At 32.1% G+C, this 16,745-nt stretch overlaps 5 protein-coding genes across 7 annotated transcripts; 2 read left to right on the plus strand and 3 right to left on the minus strand.

Annotated features, from left to right (window-relative positions):
* Nucleotides 1–123: 123 nt before the first annotated feature.
* Nucleotides 124–2,090, minus strand: LOC139092410 (elongation factor 1-delta-like). Its single transcript, XM_070642792.1, has 5 exons — nucleotides 1,995–2,090; nucleotides 1,740–1,835; nucleotides 1,153–1,677; nucleotides 679–970; nucleotides 124–620 (listed from the first exon to the last, which is right to left on the minus strand). Exons 2-5 carry the CDS (start codon nucleotides 1,806–1,808, stop codon nucleotides 211–213), a joined length of 1,296 nt encoding a protein of 431 aa, XP_070498893.1. The 5' UTR covers nucleotides 1,809–1,835; nucleotides 1,995–2,090; the 3' UTR covers nucleotides 124–210.
* A 237-nt stretch (nucleotides 2,091–2,327) lies between these two features.
* Nucleotides 2,328–3,444, plus strand: Manf (mesencephalic astrocyte-derived neurotrophic factor). The gene is made up of 3 exons (XM_070642793.1): nucleotides 2,328–2,711; nucleotides 2,772–2,913; nucleotides 2,997–3,444. Exons 1-3 carry the CDS (start codon nucleotides 2,496–2,498, stop codon nucleotides 3,176–3,178), a joined length of 540 nt encoding a protein of 179 aa, XP_070498894.1. The 5' UTR covers nucleotides 2,328–2,495; the 3' UTR covers nucleotides 3,179–3,444.
* A 640-nt stretch (nucleotides 3,445–4,084) lies between these two features.
* Nucleotides 4,085–8,294, minus strand: Tango5 (Transport and Golgi organization 5). Of its 2 annotated transcripts, XM_070642790.1 has the most exons (5): nucleotides 8,022–8,294; nucleotides 7,134–7,521; nucleotides 5,303–5,835; nucleotides 4,937–5,246; nucleotides 4,085–4,875 (listed from the first exon to the last, which is right to left on the minus strand). In XM_070642790.1, the coding sequence occupies exons 2-5, from the start codon at nucleotides 7,419–7,421 to the stop codon at nucleotides 4,441–4,443; spliced, it is 1,566 nt and encodes a 521-aa protein (XP_070498891.1). In that variant the 5' UTR covers nucleotides 7,422–7,521; nucleotides 8,022–8,294; the 3' UTR covers nucleotides 4,085–4,440. The 2 variants fall into 2 exon arrangements, with proteins under 2 accessions (XP_070498891.1, XP_070498892.1); XM_070642791.1 differs by lacking the exon at nucleotides 7,134–7,521 and having other exon boundaries at nucleotides 8,022–8,293.
* Nucleotides 8,295–8,318: 24 nt separating this feature from the next.
* LOC139092412 (large ribosomal subunit protein eL22-like) lies at nucleotides 8,319–9,536 on the plus strand. 2 transcript variants are annotated; one of them, XM_070642794.1, is made up of 2 exons: nucleotides 8,319–8,423; nucleotides 8,983–9,536. In XM_070642794.1, the coding sequence occupies exon 2, from the start codon at nucleotides 8,991–8,993 to the stop codon at nucleotides 9,444–9,446; it is 456 nt and encodes a 151-aa protein (XP_070498895.1). In that variant the 5' UTR covers nucleotides 8,319–8,423; nucleotides 8,983–8,990; the 3' UTR covers nucleotides 9,447–9,536. The 2 variants fall into 2 exon arrangements, with proteins under 2 accessions (XP_070498895.1, XP_070498897.1); XM_070642796.1 differs by lacking the exon at nucleotides 8,319–8,423 and adding an exon at nucleotides 8,770–8,908.
* Nucleotides 9,401–16,398, minus strand: LOC139092406 (zinc finger protein Xfin-like). The gene is made up of 6 exons (XM_070642779.1): nucleotides 16,136–16,398; nucleotides 15,827–16,077; nucleotides 13,975–15,766; nucleotides 12,354–13,916; nucleotides 11,814–12,296; nucleotides 9,401–11,682 (listed from the first exon to the last, which is right to left on the minus strand). Exons 1-6 carry the CDS (start codon nucleotides 16,298–16,300, stop codon nucleotides 9,619–9,621), a joined length of 6,318 nt encoding a protein of 2,105 aa, XP_070498880.1. The 5' UTR covers nucleotides 16,301–16,398; the 3' UTR covers nucleotides 9,401–9,618.
* Nucleotides 16,399–16,745: the final 347 nt, after the last annotated feature.

Raw genomic sequence — 16,745 nt, forward strand, 5'->3', positions numbered from 1 at the left:
TGACTGATGTTAATGCCCAATAGACAATATAACCCAACTTTTATAAATAAAAATATCGTTATGTTTACTTCCATTTCTGAGAATATTTTCTTTATATGATTAAACTTTACTGACAATAATAAATTAATTTGCAATCATCATGATTTATTATTGAGATTGTAAATATAGTAAGGATACATGGAAAAAGCGGAATTAATTCACATTAACTTTTTAAATCTTATTGAAAGCAGCAATATCAACTGACTGGACATAGTCTTCGAATTCCTGAATCTTTTCTTGGAGCTCATCGACAGAGACCTTATCGTCTTCAATGACGCACATAATTTGCAATTTCTTAATTCCGTAAGCCAATGGAATCAATTTACTGGCTCCCCAAAGAAGACCGTCCATTTCAACAGTACGGACTTGTTTTTCCATTTCTTTCATGTCTGTTTCATCGTCCCATGGTTTAACATCCAATAAGATTGAGGATTTAGCAATGAGTACGGGTTTCTTGGCTTTCTTTTCAGTATATGCCTTTACTCTCTCTTCCTTGAGTTTCTCAGCCTCTGCATCTTCTTCGTCATCGGAACCGAACAAGTCGACATCATCATCTTCTTCTTCATCTTTTTTAGCGGCGGCTGCAAATAAAATTTAGCGTTAGTAACTATTAAGCATGAGACATGAGAATTAAATTACCTGGTGCTGGTGCTGGAGTTGGGACTGATGTTTGCTGTGCTGGTGTACCTTCCAATTTGTTTAAACGTGTTTCTAAAGAAACGACTAGCTTCTGCATGCCATCAACAAGTCCTCTGAGTGAAGCATTGTCTTTTTCCAAATGTGAAATACGTTCCAACAAATCAGCTGATCCAGTAATGTTGAAATTGGATACTCCATCGACTCGTTCAAGTGATGACTTGATGTGTTGTCTGGCCTTTGCAATTTCAGTGGCTAATGTTGAAGTTGCTGTCGATGTACTTGAAACGCCATTCTATATGCGAAAAACAGAAGTACATTATTTTTAGCGATAATGCAAAACAGAAGTGATTATTCCAGAACGAAATAATGAATGGAAAAATAATAAGTATAAGCGATAAGGAGGAACAACCTAAGCAAACAATAATTGGTGGAGAAAATCAACTCAAAAACAATCAAAATATCCTTTTCAAAAACCTTTGATTCGTCTTTGACGGGTTTCTGGTCAGACGATGCATTCTTGTTGTTCTTTTTCTTCTTATTGGCGACCGTTTCTTTTGGTTTTGGAGTTTCCTGAACAGGTTTGGGAATGACTGGTTCTGGTTTTGGAACATTTTCAACTTTTGGCTGAACTTGAACTTCAGCTTGCTGAGATGATGCTGCTGCTGCTTTTTCAGCTGCCTTCTTTTCTCTTTGGCGTTTTGATCGAGACTTTTTCTTAGTGGCTGTTGAAGCCGTAGGTTCTGTTGGACTTTCGGCAATTCCAGAATCATCTTTCAATGACTCTTCATCTTTAGAAGCTTCCTTGACGACAATTTTCTTTGGCTTTTCTGATTGTTGTTGCTTTACTGGTTCTTCAGTTTTTTGGACATTTTCAGAATTTTCCTTCTTTTTATTATTCTTTTTTGCTTTTTTAGGCTTAACATCCTGATTGCTTTCTTTTGGACACAATTTTTCCTCAACCACTTCTTCTTTTACTTCCTGAACTTCAGGATTTAGCAGCTTGCATTAAAAAGTTCAACGTCATATCTCGAAAAAAGACATTTTTCATTAATTATATTTACCTGATAGAATTTTGCTTCGGCATCGGAATATTGGTAGTAATTTTGGATACGATCAACGGCGATTGACATTATGAATGTTACTGGATATAGTTAGTTCTGCGAAAATAAAATATTATTCAGTTAACTTATAGGTTACATTAATACATCATCATGATTTTTCATTGATTTTTCGATCTCTGAATGAAACTCGACGAGATTTAATGACTGTTAGGTTCCTTTGATGGATATCTAGTATAAATAATTGATCATAATTACCTTAAAACGATGGAAACCAATTTTTTAAAGATGATCAAAAAGTGATGAAAGTCGACACTTTTACGGATATTTCTCTGGGCAATTCCGCGAATGAAACCGATTTGTTGATTTTTTCCAATTTTGATCAAACAATTCAAATATTGAATGACCGTTGACGAAACATGATGTTTAACTTCATTTAAGTCCACAAATTGAGAACAATGAATTATAAATTCAATAATTACAATACATTTTATCAAAGCAACCTTTTTAAATTTTCATTGTAATGCGCGGAAAGTTAATACGCGGACCTGCCCATTATACGATTTCTTGACAGACATCGACAGTCGATTCTGTATAAACCACATAATCAAAAAAAGTTTTCCAGAACATTAAAATCATTATAAGAGTAATATTCAATGAAAACAGTAGGAAAACAGTAAATTAAGGAAATAAATCAGAAGAAAAAACAATAAATAGTATCAGATATCTCAAGTTAATTAAATTAAACGTAGAACAATCATGAATTCAACTCGCAAATTAATTTTGGGAACTATCCTATGTACATTATTCTTCACATTAGCAAATTCTTTGAAAGAAGGAGATTGTGAAGTATGTATAGCTACCATCAATAAGTTTGTAGATACATTAGATGAGGCTGTGAAGAAAGAACCTAAAAAGATTGAGGATCAATTCCGAAAGTTCTGTAAAGGCTCAAAATCTAAGGAGAATCGATTTGTAAGTATTACTGTAAAAATTTTCACATACAGAAATGATATAAATGACGTGTCTCTTTAGTGTTATTATCTTGGCGGTCTTGAGGAGTCTGCTACTGGAAGTTTAGGAGAAATTAGTAAACCAATCAGCTATCACTTGCCTGCTGATAAAATCTGTGAGAAACTCAAGAAAAAGGATGCTCAAATTTGCGATCTTAAATTCGGTAAGTACAAAATCACCGTCTGTAGTACTTGTTGGCTGTATGTTAATTTTCTTTTCTTTTTCTTTTAATTATTCTTTTTATAGATAAACAAATTGACTTGAATACTGTCGATCTCAAGAAACTCAAAGTTAAGGATCTCAAGAAAATTTTGTCTGATTGGGATGAGACATGTGATGGATGTTTAGAGAAGCCAGACTTCATTAAGAGAATCGAGGAATTAAAGCCTAAATATCAAGGTGGTGCTGCCCCAAAGAAAGAACTTTGAAAAGACTAATTAATTAGTTCTTTTTGTTAATGATGTTTTTCCTACAATTTTAAAGCACAAAACTTTAATTCTCCCAAAAAAAAAAAATCATTATATGATTTTCCTTAATTATAGTGAAATAATTTATTTCCTCGATTTCGTTCGTTCAAGTTTAGTTGTATGTAAAAATTTCCGATTGAAATTATTTGTATCAATTATTTGTGCATTAAGTCCTTAAAACAAATCATGTGTATAATAAAAAAAATCATAGAATTTTTTTAATTGAATTAACAAGACCAAGTTTCCTTATTTTTTTACCTTTACAGTTAAATGAAAACCTTTTATTACAAATTTGCTATCTTACATATTAATTGTTCTACATATTTTATGCTTTTAATATCCTATTAGATTAAAGTTAGACGCAAGAATAGAAAAAAATGAGATTTTAAACTGATCCAAAAGGTGCGCCAGACATAGTCGATTCTTATTTAATTTACTTAATCATATACTCGTCAGATGATAATTTTTATGGTTTTGATTATAGCTTATAGTCGACTTGAATTCGAGTATGGGAACGTCGAGTCGACTTCGAGCTCTGGTTTAGATTAATCCTAGGATTTAAATTGCTTCAAGATTTAATCCGTCGGATTAAAAATAAATTTTGACGAGTTTTAATTACACTAGATTTATGACAATAATTTTTTTTTATCAGACAATAGCAAATTAATATCTTTGGCATAACTTCTATTGAATATCAATATTGATCGTTAGTCATGGACAATATATTGGCGCATTAATGTGCACTAAAGATACATTTTGATAGATAAAAAGTTAATTAAAGCTTCAACATAAAGAAAGGACATAAGTAGGTAAGAAAAAATAAATGATATTAAAAACAGGCTTCCAAAAAAAATGAAAAGATAAAGGTTCAAATAATAATAAAATGATGTATTTTATTTAGCACAAATTTACTATCTATTTCAAATGCCCAGGTATATAAATTTTATCATATAAAACATTGCATTATGACTATATATATGCCTGAGCCACGCTTAAATAAATAAATTGTAGTCTACAAAACGGTTTCATTAATTTTGGGATAGGGTTCGCAACACACAATAATTTATATTAAATATTTTCTTTTTTCTTTACCTATTTAGGTAAAACATGTAAAATAAAATTATAATAGATTCCGATTCATTTTCAGGTCGAAAATGAAAATTTCTTTTAGTTCTTCCTTCGTTTTTGTCTTTTTGCTTCTTTTGCATTATAAATTATTTCTTTTAATTTTCCTTAGTTACTTTGCGCTGTTGCTTTTTGCTCGACTTTTTGTGTATCCTCTTATGCCAACTTTGGGCTAATGAATTAATGATAGACAGAATGAAGTAAAGGACCATTCCAACTACAAAAACTTCAAAAACTTTTTGTAATAAATTTCCTTTTGGATTTGCGGTTTTACCGCGATGCAATTTCTCTTTTTGGTTTTGTAAAAATGATTTGAATGGTTCTTGAAACTTTTTTCCAATAACTGGAATGAATTCTAATAAATCTACGGCTTTCTCGATCAAATTCTCGTTGAATGCCACAATAACAACTATTTTCTGCAGATGCATTTTAATCACAGCCTTTCCGATAAGGGTTGCGCCGAAAAATGTCCAGAATGGAACTAGGAAATGTCCGCAAGTTATACCAGCCAAGTCAAATAATGGATTTGGAACCTAAAATATAAATGTTCACAGTTAATGACATCAATTAATAATGAATATATTAATAACTTACACTAGCACATGCTAAAATTCCCAAGAATCCAACACGTTCAACAATACGTTCCATTCCTAATTTTAGATTCTCAAACGTGCTCAATCTCTCGCCATGTTCCTTTTTCTTTTGTAACTCTTCGAATTCCTGGAAATCTTCATCATCATCAGGATCATATCCAGAAAGACGAGCTGCTTTTGCCATAAAATATGGGGGCAATTCACCTAAAGCTGTACCAGCTCCCCAAAGGAATGATTCAAGACGTACTTTGCTCATAATGCTCCATAAAGAAGGAACAAATCCGGCTGTCGGATTATCGGGACAGATGATACTAAAAGCACTAAAGTATTAGCAAAAATTCATTAAATATTATAATGTAAAGCTTACTCGTCAGGATAAGGTGGGGATGGAAAGTCAAGTGATCCGCACTCGTATGCCGCTAGCGTTACACTAGCTATATGAGGACCCAAGTAAAGAATAAACGTATGCAATCCAGTTCCTAATCCAATGCTTGAAATAACACCGAGTCCAACCCAATACATTACAAAGAATGCATTCTTCCTTATCAGTTCAACATAGACTTGATGCTTTCCAGGAATATACCATAATGTAAAAAATCCTATCAGCAGCACTAATAAAAAGCTTATAGTCTTCTTATGATTTAATAAACTGCGTTTATAAATTGTAAAAAGCGTCGACATTTCCAGAAAACTATATTTGAGCGTTAATATTGGATGAGTCCATAACTTGAGACTTTCACGTTCCTTTTTCAAACGCTGTCGTTCAGTTGCCTTTCCTACATTCGCCAATGAACCATTTGGAGATGACGATGACATCTTCATATTTTGACTAGACGATTGACGAACATTGTTTAAAGAGCTCGAATGTCTTAATGACATTTTATAGCCCAATCGTTGTAACTGAAAATAAATTTAGAAAGTAGAATAGATTAATTTCAATGTATATTGTCACTTGATTTAAATCAACTCAATACTAAAAACGTAATAATAATAAATTAATAAATCAAAAATTATGATATCTAAAAATAACATAAATTAACAATAATATCCAACATAAAAGGAATATAAACTCAAAAATAAATTGTCTCACAGAAGTAGCTAAGCAAAGCCGATTTGTAAATTAAAAATAATAGAAGCTGAATAAAAATAAAGTATCATAATTTGTGCTTGCTTCATTGAATGAAATGATTCTCAAATTAACACAAATCTCATCTCGTTCCTTTGAACACTAGCGCTAGCAACAAGTAAGTTACTAAGAAGAAACATTGTCGCTGCTTATAGATATTTCGTGTCATTTATAAATAGGTAAAATATTTCTATTTTATTTTTTTTTTCTTTGCAAAAATATCTGTTTTAACATATAACAATGATTAAGTGACCGTCCAACGGATCACTAGTGCGCATTTTTCGGTATCACAATCAGCTAAACTTAGTCTGAAGACAGTGAATTTTAACCGGCTTAATTTGAGTTACTAGAAGATTCAGGAACACTTTTACGGACCGACAGTCCTTAAAATATCTAGTTCATACTTAAAAATTCAGTGTCATTAGCCTAATGTGATCACAAAGACACATTATGCTTTGCAAAAAATTGATAATCTTAAAATATTCATACGCGTCATTAGGAAATGTAATAGCCTCGACTGAATTGCCAAAAAACAAAAAAACAAGAAGTTTCACATTTTATATGACTGCCCCGAATTTCAAAACGTTATCAAAGTCTTCAGACGTACACATAAATTAATAAGAAAACAGCTGTTCCAACGAGGTGAATCAACTTTCTGATTAAAATGTTGATCTGTTAGAAATTCACTCATTTTTTTTTTGTGCCCGTTGAAATGCATCATGATTCTTGTTCTTAATACAATACAATTAACAAGTAAATCAAAGAAATGAATCATAACAGTATGAATCTATTTCCTAGATTAATTAACTAAGAAATAAATGCTAAATGAATTGTGTAAGTAATTAAAAATGAACTTTGAATCATCATCAATGAAAAAGGTAATAATGGATTATAAAAATCCTGTGTGTGTAATGGATTATAAACTAAAGCAACGCTTAAAAACACTAAAAAATATCAAAAAGTAAGTAAAAGAAAGCAGAACTGATAAAAACAGCAAAAGAAATGATAAGAACAATAAAACTAGGTAAAAAAAAGTACACAACGATGTTTTTATCGGTAATGATGATAATACCAATTCGGATTTAGTTCCCAAAGTTTTTTGTCCACGTCTCTTTGCCTCTATTTTCAACTGCTCTTTGGTCAACGATTCTAAATACTCGTTTCGTTGCAATTGTTGTTTTTGTTTAGTCGTTAGTACAAATGTATCATCTTCATCATAGCTTAACGAATGATGTGTCTTTTGTTCATTCGCGTCCATCAACGTGTTGTTTATTGCATTCTTGCCAAACTTATTGATTCGATTTATCAACTTTGCTGTTGCAGAACTTGATCCAGACTGCGTACTTCTTTTTCGTGTCATACTACTTTGATCTGTTCTAGAATTTTTTTAATGATTCGTTTCGTTGTGACTGTTCTTTATTTATGACTTTTCTTTGTTAAATTTATTTAGCGTGTAATCTCTGTTGTGGGAAAATTTTAATTGAGATAAAAGTGACAAGATTCATATTGTTATCAACAAATTTTTTTGGAACATGAAGCATGTTACATGATATTGATAATAAATCAAAAAAGATTTATTTAAATTTTTTTAAAAAAAAGATAAAGGAACACATACAATAATTTGTAAGAATGAAGGTCTTTTTTCTTCGTAATTTCTCAATAAAGAGTGAGAAATAAAAAGAACGTAACTGATTGCAAAACTGTAAAAATTTACAAATTTCTCAAGCGATAAAGGAAATTTATTCATGCTTTTAACAAAGAATATACTGGATCTATACGATAACGATTATACTGTATGTAGTAGCAAATTTTTTTAATGAATATTGAGCAAATAAGGAAGTAGTCACCTGATAATAATTTTATTGTTACGCGAATTTCTTTATAATTGCACATTTGGCATAAAAAAAATAATCATAATCACTATTGAAATAAGGCAATTTTCTCCAATTGACGTACTAACCTGATTAATTCACTTAAATTCACTATTTTTTTTAGTCACTTCGTTTTTATTGAAAAAATCGATCTTTTCTTTCTTTCAGATTTTTTTGTGATTTCACTAAGTAATATCACTGTATTAGACAATTTTCAGAACTTCTTACTGACTATGTAATATAAACTAGTATAAATACTTTAACTACTACACGAGAACCGTGCTATTTTAGTTTAATTTAACTAATGTTGTTTGAAACTTCTGAATCAAATTTTTCGGGTATGTTCAGTGTATTTTGTCGATTTTTTGATTTGAACTAAATGTGTTTCGGGGTGTTCAAGGAAAATATTACCGAACTGAACGCATTCCGGGGTGTGTTCAAGAGAATAATTACTAAACTCGTTCTTTTTCACTTTTAAATTCTCTTGAAAGGTACGTACATTTTTCAAAAAATTAATTAATTATGTTAAATCGATAAGTTTGGTGTTTAAACAGGTTTAATATGACTTATAACTATCTTAGGTACTATCCTGTTATCAAAATTTCTGAATTTTGTGCATTTTTATGGTGATTTTAAGTGATGTAAATTTTGCGCAACATTGTTCACCTAGATTCTTTAATTAATCATTGATATCCATAAAGTCATTAAGTATTTCCAATGAGTTACTACTAAGTAACCTGAATTCTGTTAAACCTGTTGAAAATACTTTAAAACGTCCACAAATTTAACATGATTTTATCTTGCAATATTTTTAGGTTATGACAGATCCATGAATTCCTGAATTAGTGGCGTAACTATGCTTTGTATTGATTTCAATGCAATTAAACATGCATAGGGGCCCGAGACAAAGTGCAAAATGATATAAAAATTTGCTTAAAATGTGCTTGGGTTCCTGAAAATGCCGAAATCATGAAATGTATAGTTGCTAAGCTGATTCTTTAGTTAATTACATGACATGATTACTAATGAATGTATTTTTCTAATTTATAGAATCGAAAATGGTTGCAACAACCAAGAAAATCGATCCAGCTTCAGCCAAGTCGAAGACGACTAAGGATGCCAAAAAACCAGTCCAAAAGAAACAGGTTCTTAAAGGCAAAGGCTTGAAGAAGAAGAAGGAACATCTCAGATATGGTGTTGATTGTACAAACATTGCCGAAGACAACATCTTGGATGTTGCTGATTTCGAGAAGTTCTTGAAGGAACGCTTCAAGGTTGCAGGAAAGACCGGCAACTTGGGAAACAATGTCAGCATGGAAAGACAAAAGTTCAAAATCTACGTCAACTCAGACATTCACTTCTCAAAGCGTTACTTGAAATACTTGACAAAGAAGTATTTAAAGAAACACAGTCTTCGTGATTGGATCCGTGTTGTCTCAAACGATAAGGACCTTTATGAATTACGTTACTTCAGAATCAGCTCCAACGATGATGATGAAGAAGAAAACGAATAAACTTAATTCCGTTCTAAGCAATGTGTTGTGAAACATCTATAAGATTCCTTTGAAATAAAAGCATTAATCTTCAACACAAGTTAAATTAAATTTTATTTATTTTATTTCGAATTTTGATCAATTTACAATTTAGCTCGCAACAATTCTATGTCATAATTCTTACAGAAGTAACTTATTGTTCATTAACAAGTTTGGGCTGATTTCGATGAATACAGAAGAATTTTTGGTGATTCTCAAGGAACTTGATGTTATGGAATTTTAATGGACATCTCTCGCAACTAAATTTAGTAGCTGATTCGATGTCCATATCTTCATCGTCTTCGTCGTCATCTTCATTATTTTCGTTATGGGCTGCTTTTACATGATTGTCCAGTTCATCTTGCTTTATGAAAGCTTCATTGCAGTGTCCACAACGTAAAAACCTTATAACAGAAATCTGTTCATTGCTTTTCTTATGCTTCTGATCACTCATTGTCAGTTCTCTATATGGATTACTGTCTGAATGCCATGTAGAATTGTGCTTGTTTAGCATTATTGTCAGCTTGAATGAGAGATTACAGACTGTACACTTTATTTCCGGTGGAGTTTTCTTCATTTCTTGGAACTTTGGATGTTCGTCTTCAACGACTGCTTCCTTAGGCTCAATAATTGTACTATTTACTGCTTTGACTGATTGATCGGTACTGCTGGCAGTTCCATTCATAGCTGAGATTTCTCCATTTTCATGTAATTCCATATGCTTATCATACTTAGTTTTAAATACAAAACGTTCAGGACATTTATCGCAATCGTATGTTGGCACTTCCTTATGCTGCTTCAAATGATGTAACATGTACTTTCGGAGACTTTTCACTTTTCCACATATTCCACATTTAAAATGACCAGATTCTGTAGTTTGTAGATATTTCAAATATTCTAATTTATCATTTTCAGTAATCGATTCCTCAGATGATAATTTTAATCGTTTTGGTTCCGGCTCCTTACTATCATTTTGTTCTAATTCCTTATCATAATCATTGACTGAGTGATTTTCAATGGCATTTTTGTCACATGGCTCATCTTTGACAGATTTACTGGTACTCGGTGATGTGCCATTGAAAAAGTTTATCAAATTTCTGTGCGTATAAGTTTCCAAATGAGTTACTAGATGCGACGATGCGCGGAAATTCATTGTACATAGTTTACAAAAATGACTTCGTTGTGGTGGATTTTCTCCATGATATACAGCCTTATGTTTTTGGAGATTTTCTTCAATTTTAAAGTAGTTGTCGCAGTCTGAGCACTTAAAGAGTTGAGACTGATCTGGTTTTGTTTGATGATTTGTTTCCAGATGATAAGCATAGTAATTGTAGCTGCTTAAAGCTCGCTTACAATAAGGACATTTGAATTCACCTTTATGTTGTTGCTTCATATGATGCTCAAGATAATCTCTTCTGTAGGATGTAAATTCACAAACTTCACAAACAATTTCAACTTTTTGACTCGGTGTTGTTTGTTTTTCTTTGTAAACTCCATGCTTGAATTTTCTGTGTGCATTTCTAGCTACAATACTCGTCAATTGCTTATCACACAAATCACATGGATATAATTGCTGTGGAGTTTCTGGATCTTCTGGAGGTTTTTCTAATTTAATTTCAGGCTTTTGAACTAAGGAATCAACTCCTCCAACATGATCTCTCATATGCTGCCGGTAACTTCTTGACGAGTCACAATCAATATTACAGACATCGCAATGAAGCGTTTCTAATAAATTGAATGAAGAATTGTCAGATTCTTCCATATTATTGGAAGTAACATTTGCAGATGTTGGCTTCGTTTTGGTTACTTTCTCATAATAAAGCATTTCATCTCCATTTATATCTACGTCAGCATTGGAATTAACTTTGATAGTAAGTTTATGTTCTTCCTGCATATGATTGGCATAAATCTCAGATTTTTCAAACTGCTGGTTACAAATTTGGCACTTAAAATCGTTTGGATGATGAAATTCCATATGCTTAATTCTCTTGAAATTCGAGAAGAATCTTGATTCACACAGCTCACATCCAAATGGTCTTAATTTCGCATGATGTTGCAGTAAATGGAATCGTTTTTGTTTTGCTGCTATTGATTTATTACATGCTGAACATTGTAAATAAAGTTCGCCATCTACATGGAATCTAGTCAAGTATTTGCTTGTAAAATCATCTCTAGACATTCCTCCATCACTTGACTGATTGATACTACTTCCAGAGCCCTAAAATAAAAACGAATATTGGTTAACGACTTTTTTAAATTTGAATTGTTTTGCTTTGATTGTGTTAGTGAGTTGTGTTTAGCATAAAATTCAAAATATAATTTTCCGTTATAAATCGATAAGTTACTTACATTTTGGTTGTTGAGATTAGGCTTAAAACGCAACCTATCAAATGGAATGTCAACTTCATGTTCTGACTTGTTGGACGAAATATTCAAAGTCATACTGTGTTCACTTGACATGTGCTCAATATATCTTGTGGACAGATGAAATTGGACATCGCACATGAGACATTTAAATGAGTCAGGATGATGTTTTTTCATATGTGCTACTCGTTCATCGGTTCTTAAAAAGCCTTCATCACAAAGTTGACAGTTAAAAGGTTTTCTAGTACAATGTTCCCGTTTGATGTGCTTTTTGATCGACAATTTAGAATAAATCCTATTACATGCTGTACATTTCGATGTTTCACCTCTTGGCTCAACATATTTGTTGTAAAATTCTCTATATGTATATCCATCTTCTGCGTTTCTTTTACTGGTTGTTGGTACTTCTATACCAAATGAATTTCGTCTTCTGCCACCATGTCTATTGCCTGATTCATCAGGATGAAGCTACAAGTAAGATACAATTAAGTTTAAAGTCATAGGAAATATTATAAAATAACTTACTCGAAGTTCCTTTGGTACATAAGGAGCAAACATCAAATTTTCTAGAGGAACATCAATATCATCCTTATGTTTCAATACCGGAACATCCATTTTGATTTTATGCTCAGCCCATACATGCTCTTTGAACATAGCTGAATAATAAAATTGTGTACTGCATTCTGGACATTTATAACTGTCTGGATGTTGTAAACTCATATGACGCATACGATAATCACCTCTACGAAAGCCGATTGGACATAATTCACAATTAAAGATCATAGCTGTTGCATGCCATAGACGCATATGAGCGCAAACTGAAGTTTTTAATATAATTGAATTACAAGCTAAGCATTTTGAAGAAGAGCCATCAAAACTTTCCACATATTTTGCCTTAAATTCTAAATATGGTAATTCATCTTCTAATGATGGAGCTGCAACATTTTTTGGTGCTGGAATTTCTACTAATTGATCATCCTCAACATATGAAATTGTCGGAATTTCAGGTTTATCACTTTTTATATGCATGGGAGCATTGCTGGAATCATCTTGATATTCTGGATATTCATTGGAATTAGTAAATGCGCTTTCATCTTCCTGCCAAAGGTTTTCATCCATAGATTTTTGAGCTACATATTTTAAATCCAAAGAAGATAAATCTCGAATTTCCAAAGGACTTTTTTGTGTAGTTACGACTATGTTGTGTTCACTTGACATATGTTCACTATACTTTACGTGCTTAGAAAACTGCACCCCACATTCATTGCATTTATAATCCTCTGGATGAAACATTTGAAGATGTTTTGCTCGTTGTACCGTTCTTTCAAATCTCACATCACAGAATGGACATTTAAATGGCAAAACTGTTGAGTGGAGATGAATAAGATGATGATAGATGGACGAATGATAAAATGTTTTGTCACATGCCAAGCAATGTCTTTCTTTTCCCATCACTTTAATATATCGACTCATAAATTCATTTCGTGTCATTTCTTCTGATGTTGTTAGCATTTGCATCATTCCTTCTATTGGATCTGGTTCATTTATTGTAGATGACGTAATAGACAGTTGATCATCTTCAGGGATTTTTTGAACAAATGGCACAAACTTTAATTCATATAAACTCAAATCAACTTCATAACTATCATAATCATCAATTTCGATTCCATGAAGTTCACTCATATGCTTAGAATAACGAGAATTCCTATAAAATTGGATACTACATGAATTACAGTAGAAAATGCCACGATGATTTTGAGTCATGTGTTGAATTCGATGTTCTGCACGAATGAATCTCTCTGGACACAATGCACACAAATAAGCACCACTAACGCAATGCTTAGATCTGAGATGAGCTCCAAAATTTTTCTTTCTCATTACTAGCTCGCATACTAGACATTTCAGATCATTTTCATTAATGACTTCAACCCAATTTTGTTTAAATTCGTCAAAGGTTATAGGTTCCATTGGATCATACGATGTATCCTGTGCGAGCATTTCTGCATATTCACTTTTATGCTTATGACTCTTGTGAATAGTCAAATTCTTAGATGAAGTGAATTTTTTAGGGCAAAATTGGCAGGCATACTAAAAACAGAACATGATTATTGGAAATGAAATTGAAAATATTAAGCATAAGACTCACAGTCTTTTCAGCAACGGCAAACGATGTTGTTGTTTCAATACTTATGTTGTCTGATTCTTCTATAATTTCGTCGTCATTTCTGTTGCTTACAAATCGCATATCATTTATAGTAAGATCATCTTCTTCACCTGTTGATGGATTCGATGTAACTCGACTGTTATGATAGTCTTTAAAATGATCAGCATACAAAGTGTGTTTAGCAAATTGAATATTACATTCAACACACTTATACTCATTAGGATGACAACGTGCCATATGAGCTAATCGAGCATTATTCTTAACAACACGATCATTACAAAATGAACACTTTAGTGGCTTAACTAAAGCATGTTTCCACATCATATGAGAAACAACACTATTTCTGAGCATTTCTACATTGCAGATATTGCATTTTACGTTTTTATCAGATATTGTTACCATATATTTGTCACAAAACTCATCTTTTGACAGTGGAACCACCTCATCACTTGATTGATTTTGTTCTGTATTGCTTACAGTCAATAGTAAATCATCATTTGTATAGTCATAAGTTGATGAATCTTCAATATAATAAATATCTTGAGGAGATAAATCATAACGATCAGCTCCTTCTTCTGGCTTTAAGATCTTTTGTATTTGTCCATGTTGTGTCATATGTGCTTCATATTTATATGCTCGATCAAATTGCATATCACATTCGATACATTTATAATCATTTGGATGAGCCATAGCAAAATGTCTTGTACGATAATCAGTTCTAAAGAATGCTTCACTACACAATTCACAACGGTGGCATCTAATGGCAGCATGTTTACTCTTTGCATGGAGCATGACTGATCGTTTGTAAATATCTTTACGACAAGGAATACAACGATAAAAATCAATTGATTTCTTGACAATAAACTTTTCGAAAAATTCATCTTTTGTATATTTTCGGACATTGCTACTCAATTTCTTATCAGTATTCTGATTTATGTTGGCATCTCGCTCTTTGTGCTTGACTGTTGTATGTTGCTTCAAACTTTTTGATGACTGGAAATTTTGTAAGCATACTTTACATTGATGTGAAGTAATTCCATCTGTACTAGTGCTTTCTCCTGCTTCGCTTAGTGTATCAACATTTGATTGACTTTCATCGGGATGTATGCGTTGGATATGTTCTTGTAATACTTTTTCGGTACGGAATAAATTCATACAGAATGGACATTCATATCCTGCTAAATCAATGCATGGATATTTATGAACAGTTTCTAAATGCTTAAAGTAGAAATCTTTTCTTGGAATTTTCAAGCCACAATCTATACACTTGCTGTCACAATCAGCATGATGTTTGACCAGAGCAAGTTTGTTTACGAATATCAGATCGCAAGTTGAGCATTCATTGAATTTCTCAAGCCTTTCAACAAGAACAACTGGTTTTTTGTCATTCTCATTCTCTGCATCCGTTTCAGTCATAGATTTATCATTTTCTGCACAATATTCACTGTACTTGTCACGATGCTTAAATCTTATATGCAATTTCAATTGTTGTTTGTTTCCGAACTTTTTCTGACAATATTTGCATTTGTTTGCTGAATGGATAGTCCGTTTATGACATTGTAAAGCTTTATAGCTTGTGAAAGGCTTTTGACATTCTGTGCAATCAAAATCTCCTTTATCTGATCCTTCAATGCTATTATTAAGTTTACTTGCATCCGTACTCTTTATTGTGTCATTCTGGATATCTGAATTTTTAGATGGACTGCCTTGCTCACTGTAATCCATAACGGAATCTAGATCCGGCTCATAATCAATTATTTCATCATCAGTGTCCCTAAAAAATTAAATTATATCTATTGGTTTGAGTTATAGCAAAGGAATTAAAGCAACTAACATTAAAACTTGGTCCATAACATTAGAGGCATTAAATGCATCATTTTCGACATGTCTTGGTCTCAAAATAACTGGAAAATTGCTGGCTCCAGGAACTTCTTCTTTTATGGTAATACGAATATTTGATGATATGAGCTTTTTCGAAAGCGCTGCCTGTGATTTTTCCACTTCAAGACGAAAGTAATATGAAACTCGTAATGATGACAGACACATAATGCAGATTTTTGATGGCAGTGAATCGCTTTCCGGTAGCTAAATATAATAGTTTAATTTAATATTGAGCGGAAAGCTTGATGATAAGGTTACTTACATTTTGATGCATGATAGATGAGAGCATATCATGAAATCTTATTTTTGCCGAAGATGGAGAATTTTGATCAAAAGATTGCAAAGGAATCAAGTCTTTTCTAGACTCATATTGCCTTAAACAGGCTCTACACAATTTGCGATTGGAAGATTGAAGACTTGTGTCCATTTTCACGTAGCTTTTAATATTAAAAACTTGGCAATCACTGAGAAATCATGATTTTATTAAATTTTTTTGAAAAATTATTTACATCCGATCGAATTTACTTACTTTCCTGCAAGGCATGAAAACTTTCGCAAATAATCAAAACTTTTTCAGGTATTTAATTTATTATGAGAATCTGGTTTTTAAACTAGTCATTATATAGTAATTCAATTCGTTCATCTTTTCGCAATAGTCTACTTTGATTAACGAGAAATTAACATTGGAAAAGTAAGAATTCGTGGTTTAATTAAAATTTTCATCCCTTGCATTTTGTAATTTTCGAACGGAAATCTAAGGATTTTTAAAAAAATTCAATTTTTGCGAAGAATATCAAATATTGCTGTTATATAATTTCATAAAAGTAGAATAGAAAGTGATAACATCCCCATAACAATCTCAGGTAGGCAAA

Source organism: Chironomus tepperi, unplaced genomic scaffold (assembly GCF_022539635.2).
Source record: "Chironomus tepperi strain 1889 unplaced genomic scaffold, CSIRO-AGI_Ctep_v1 contig_298, whole genome shotgun sequence".
In the NCBI taxonomy this organism is placed as follows: Eukaryota; Metazoa; Arthropoda; class Insecta; order Diptera; family Chironomidae; genus Chironomus; species Chironomus tepperi.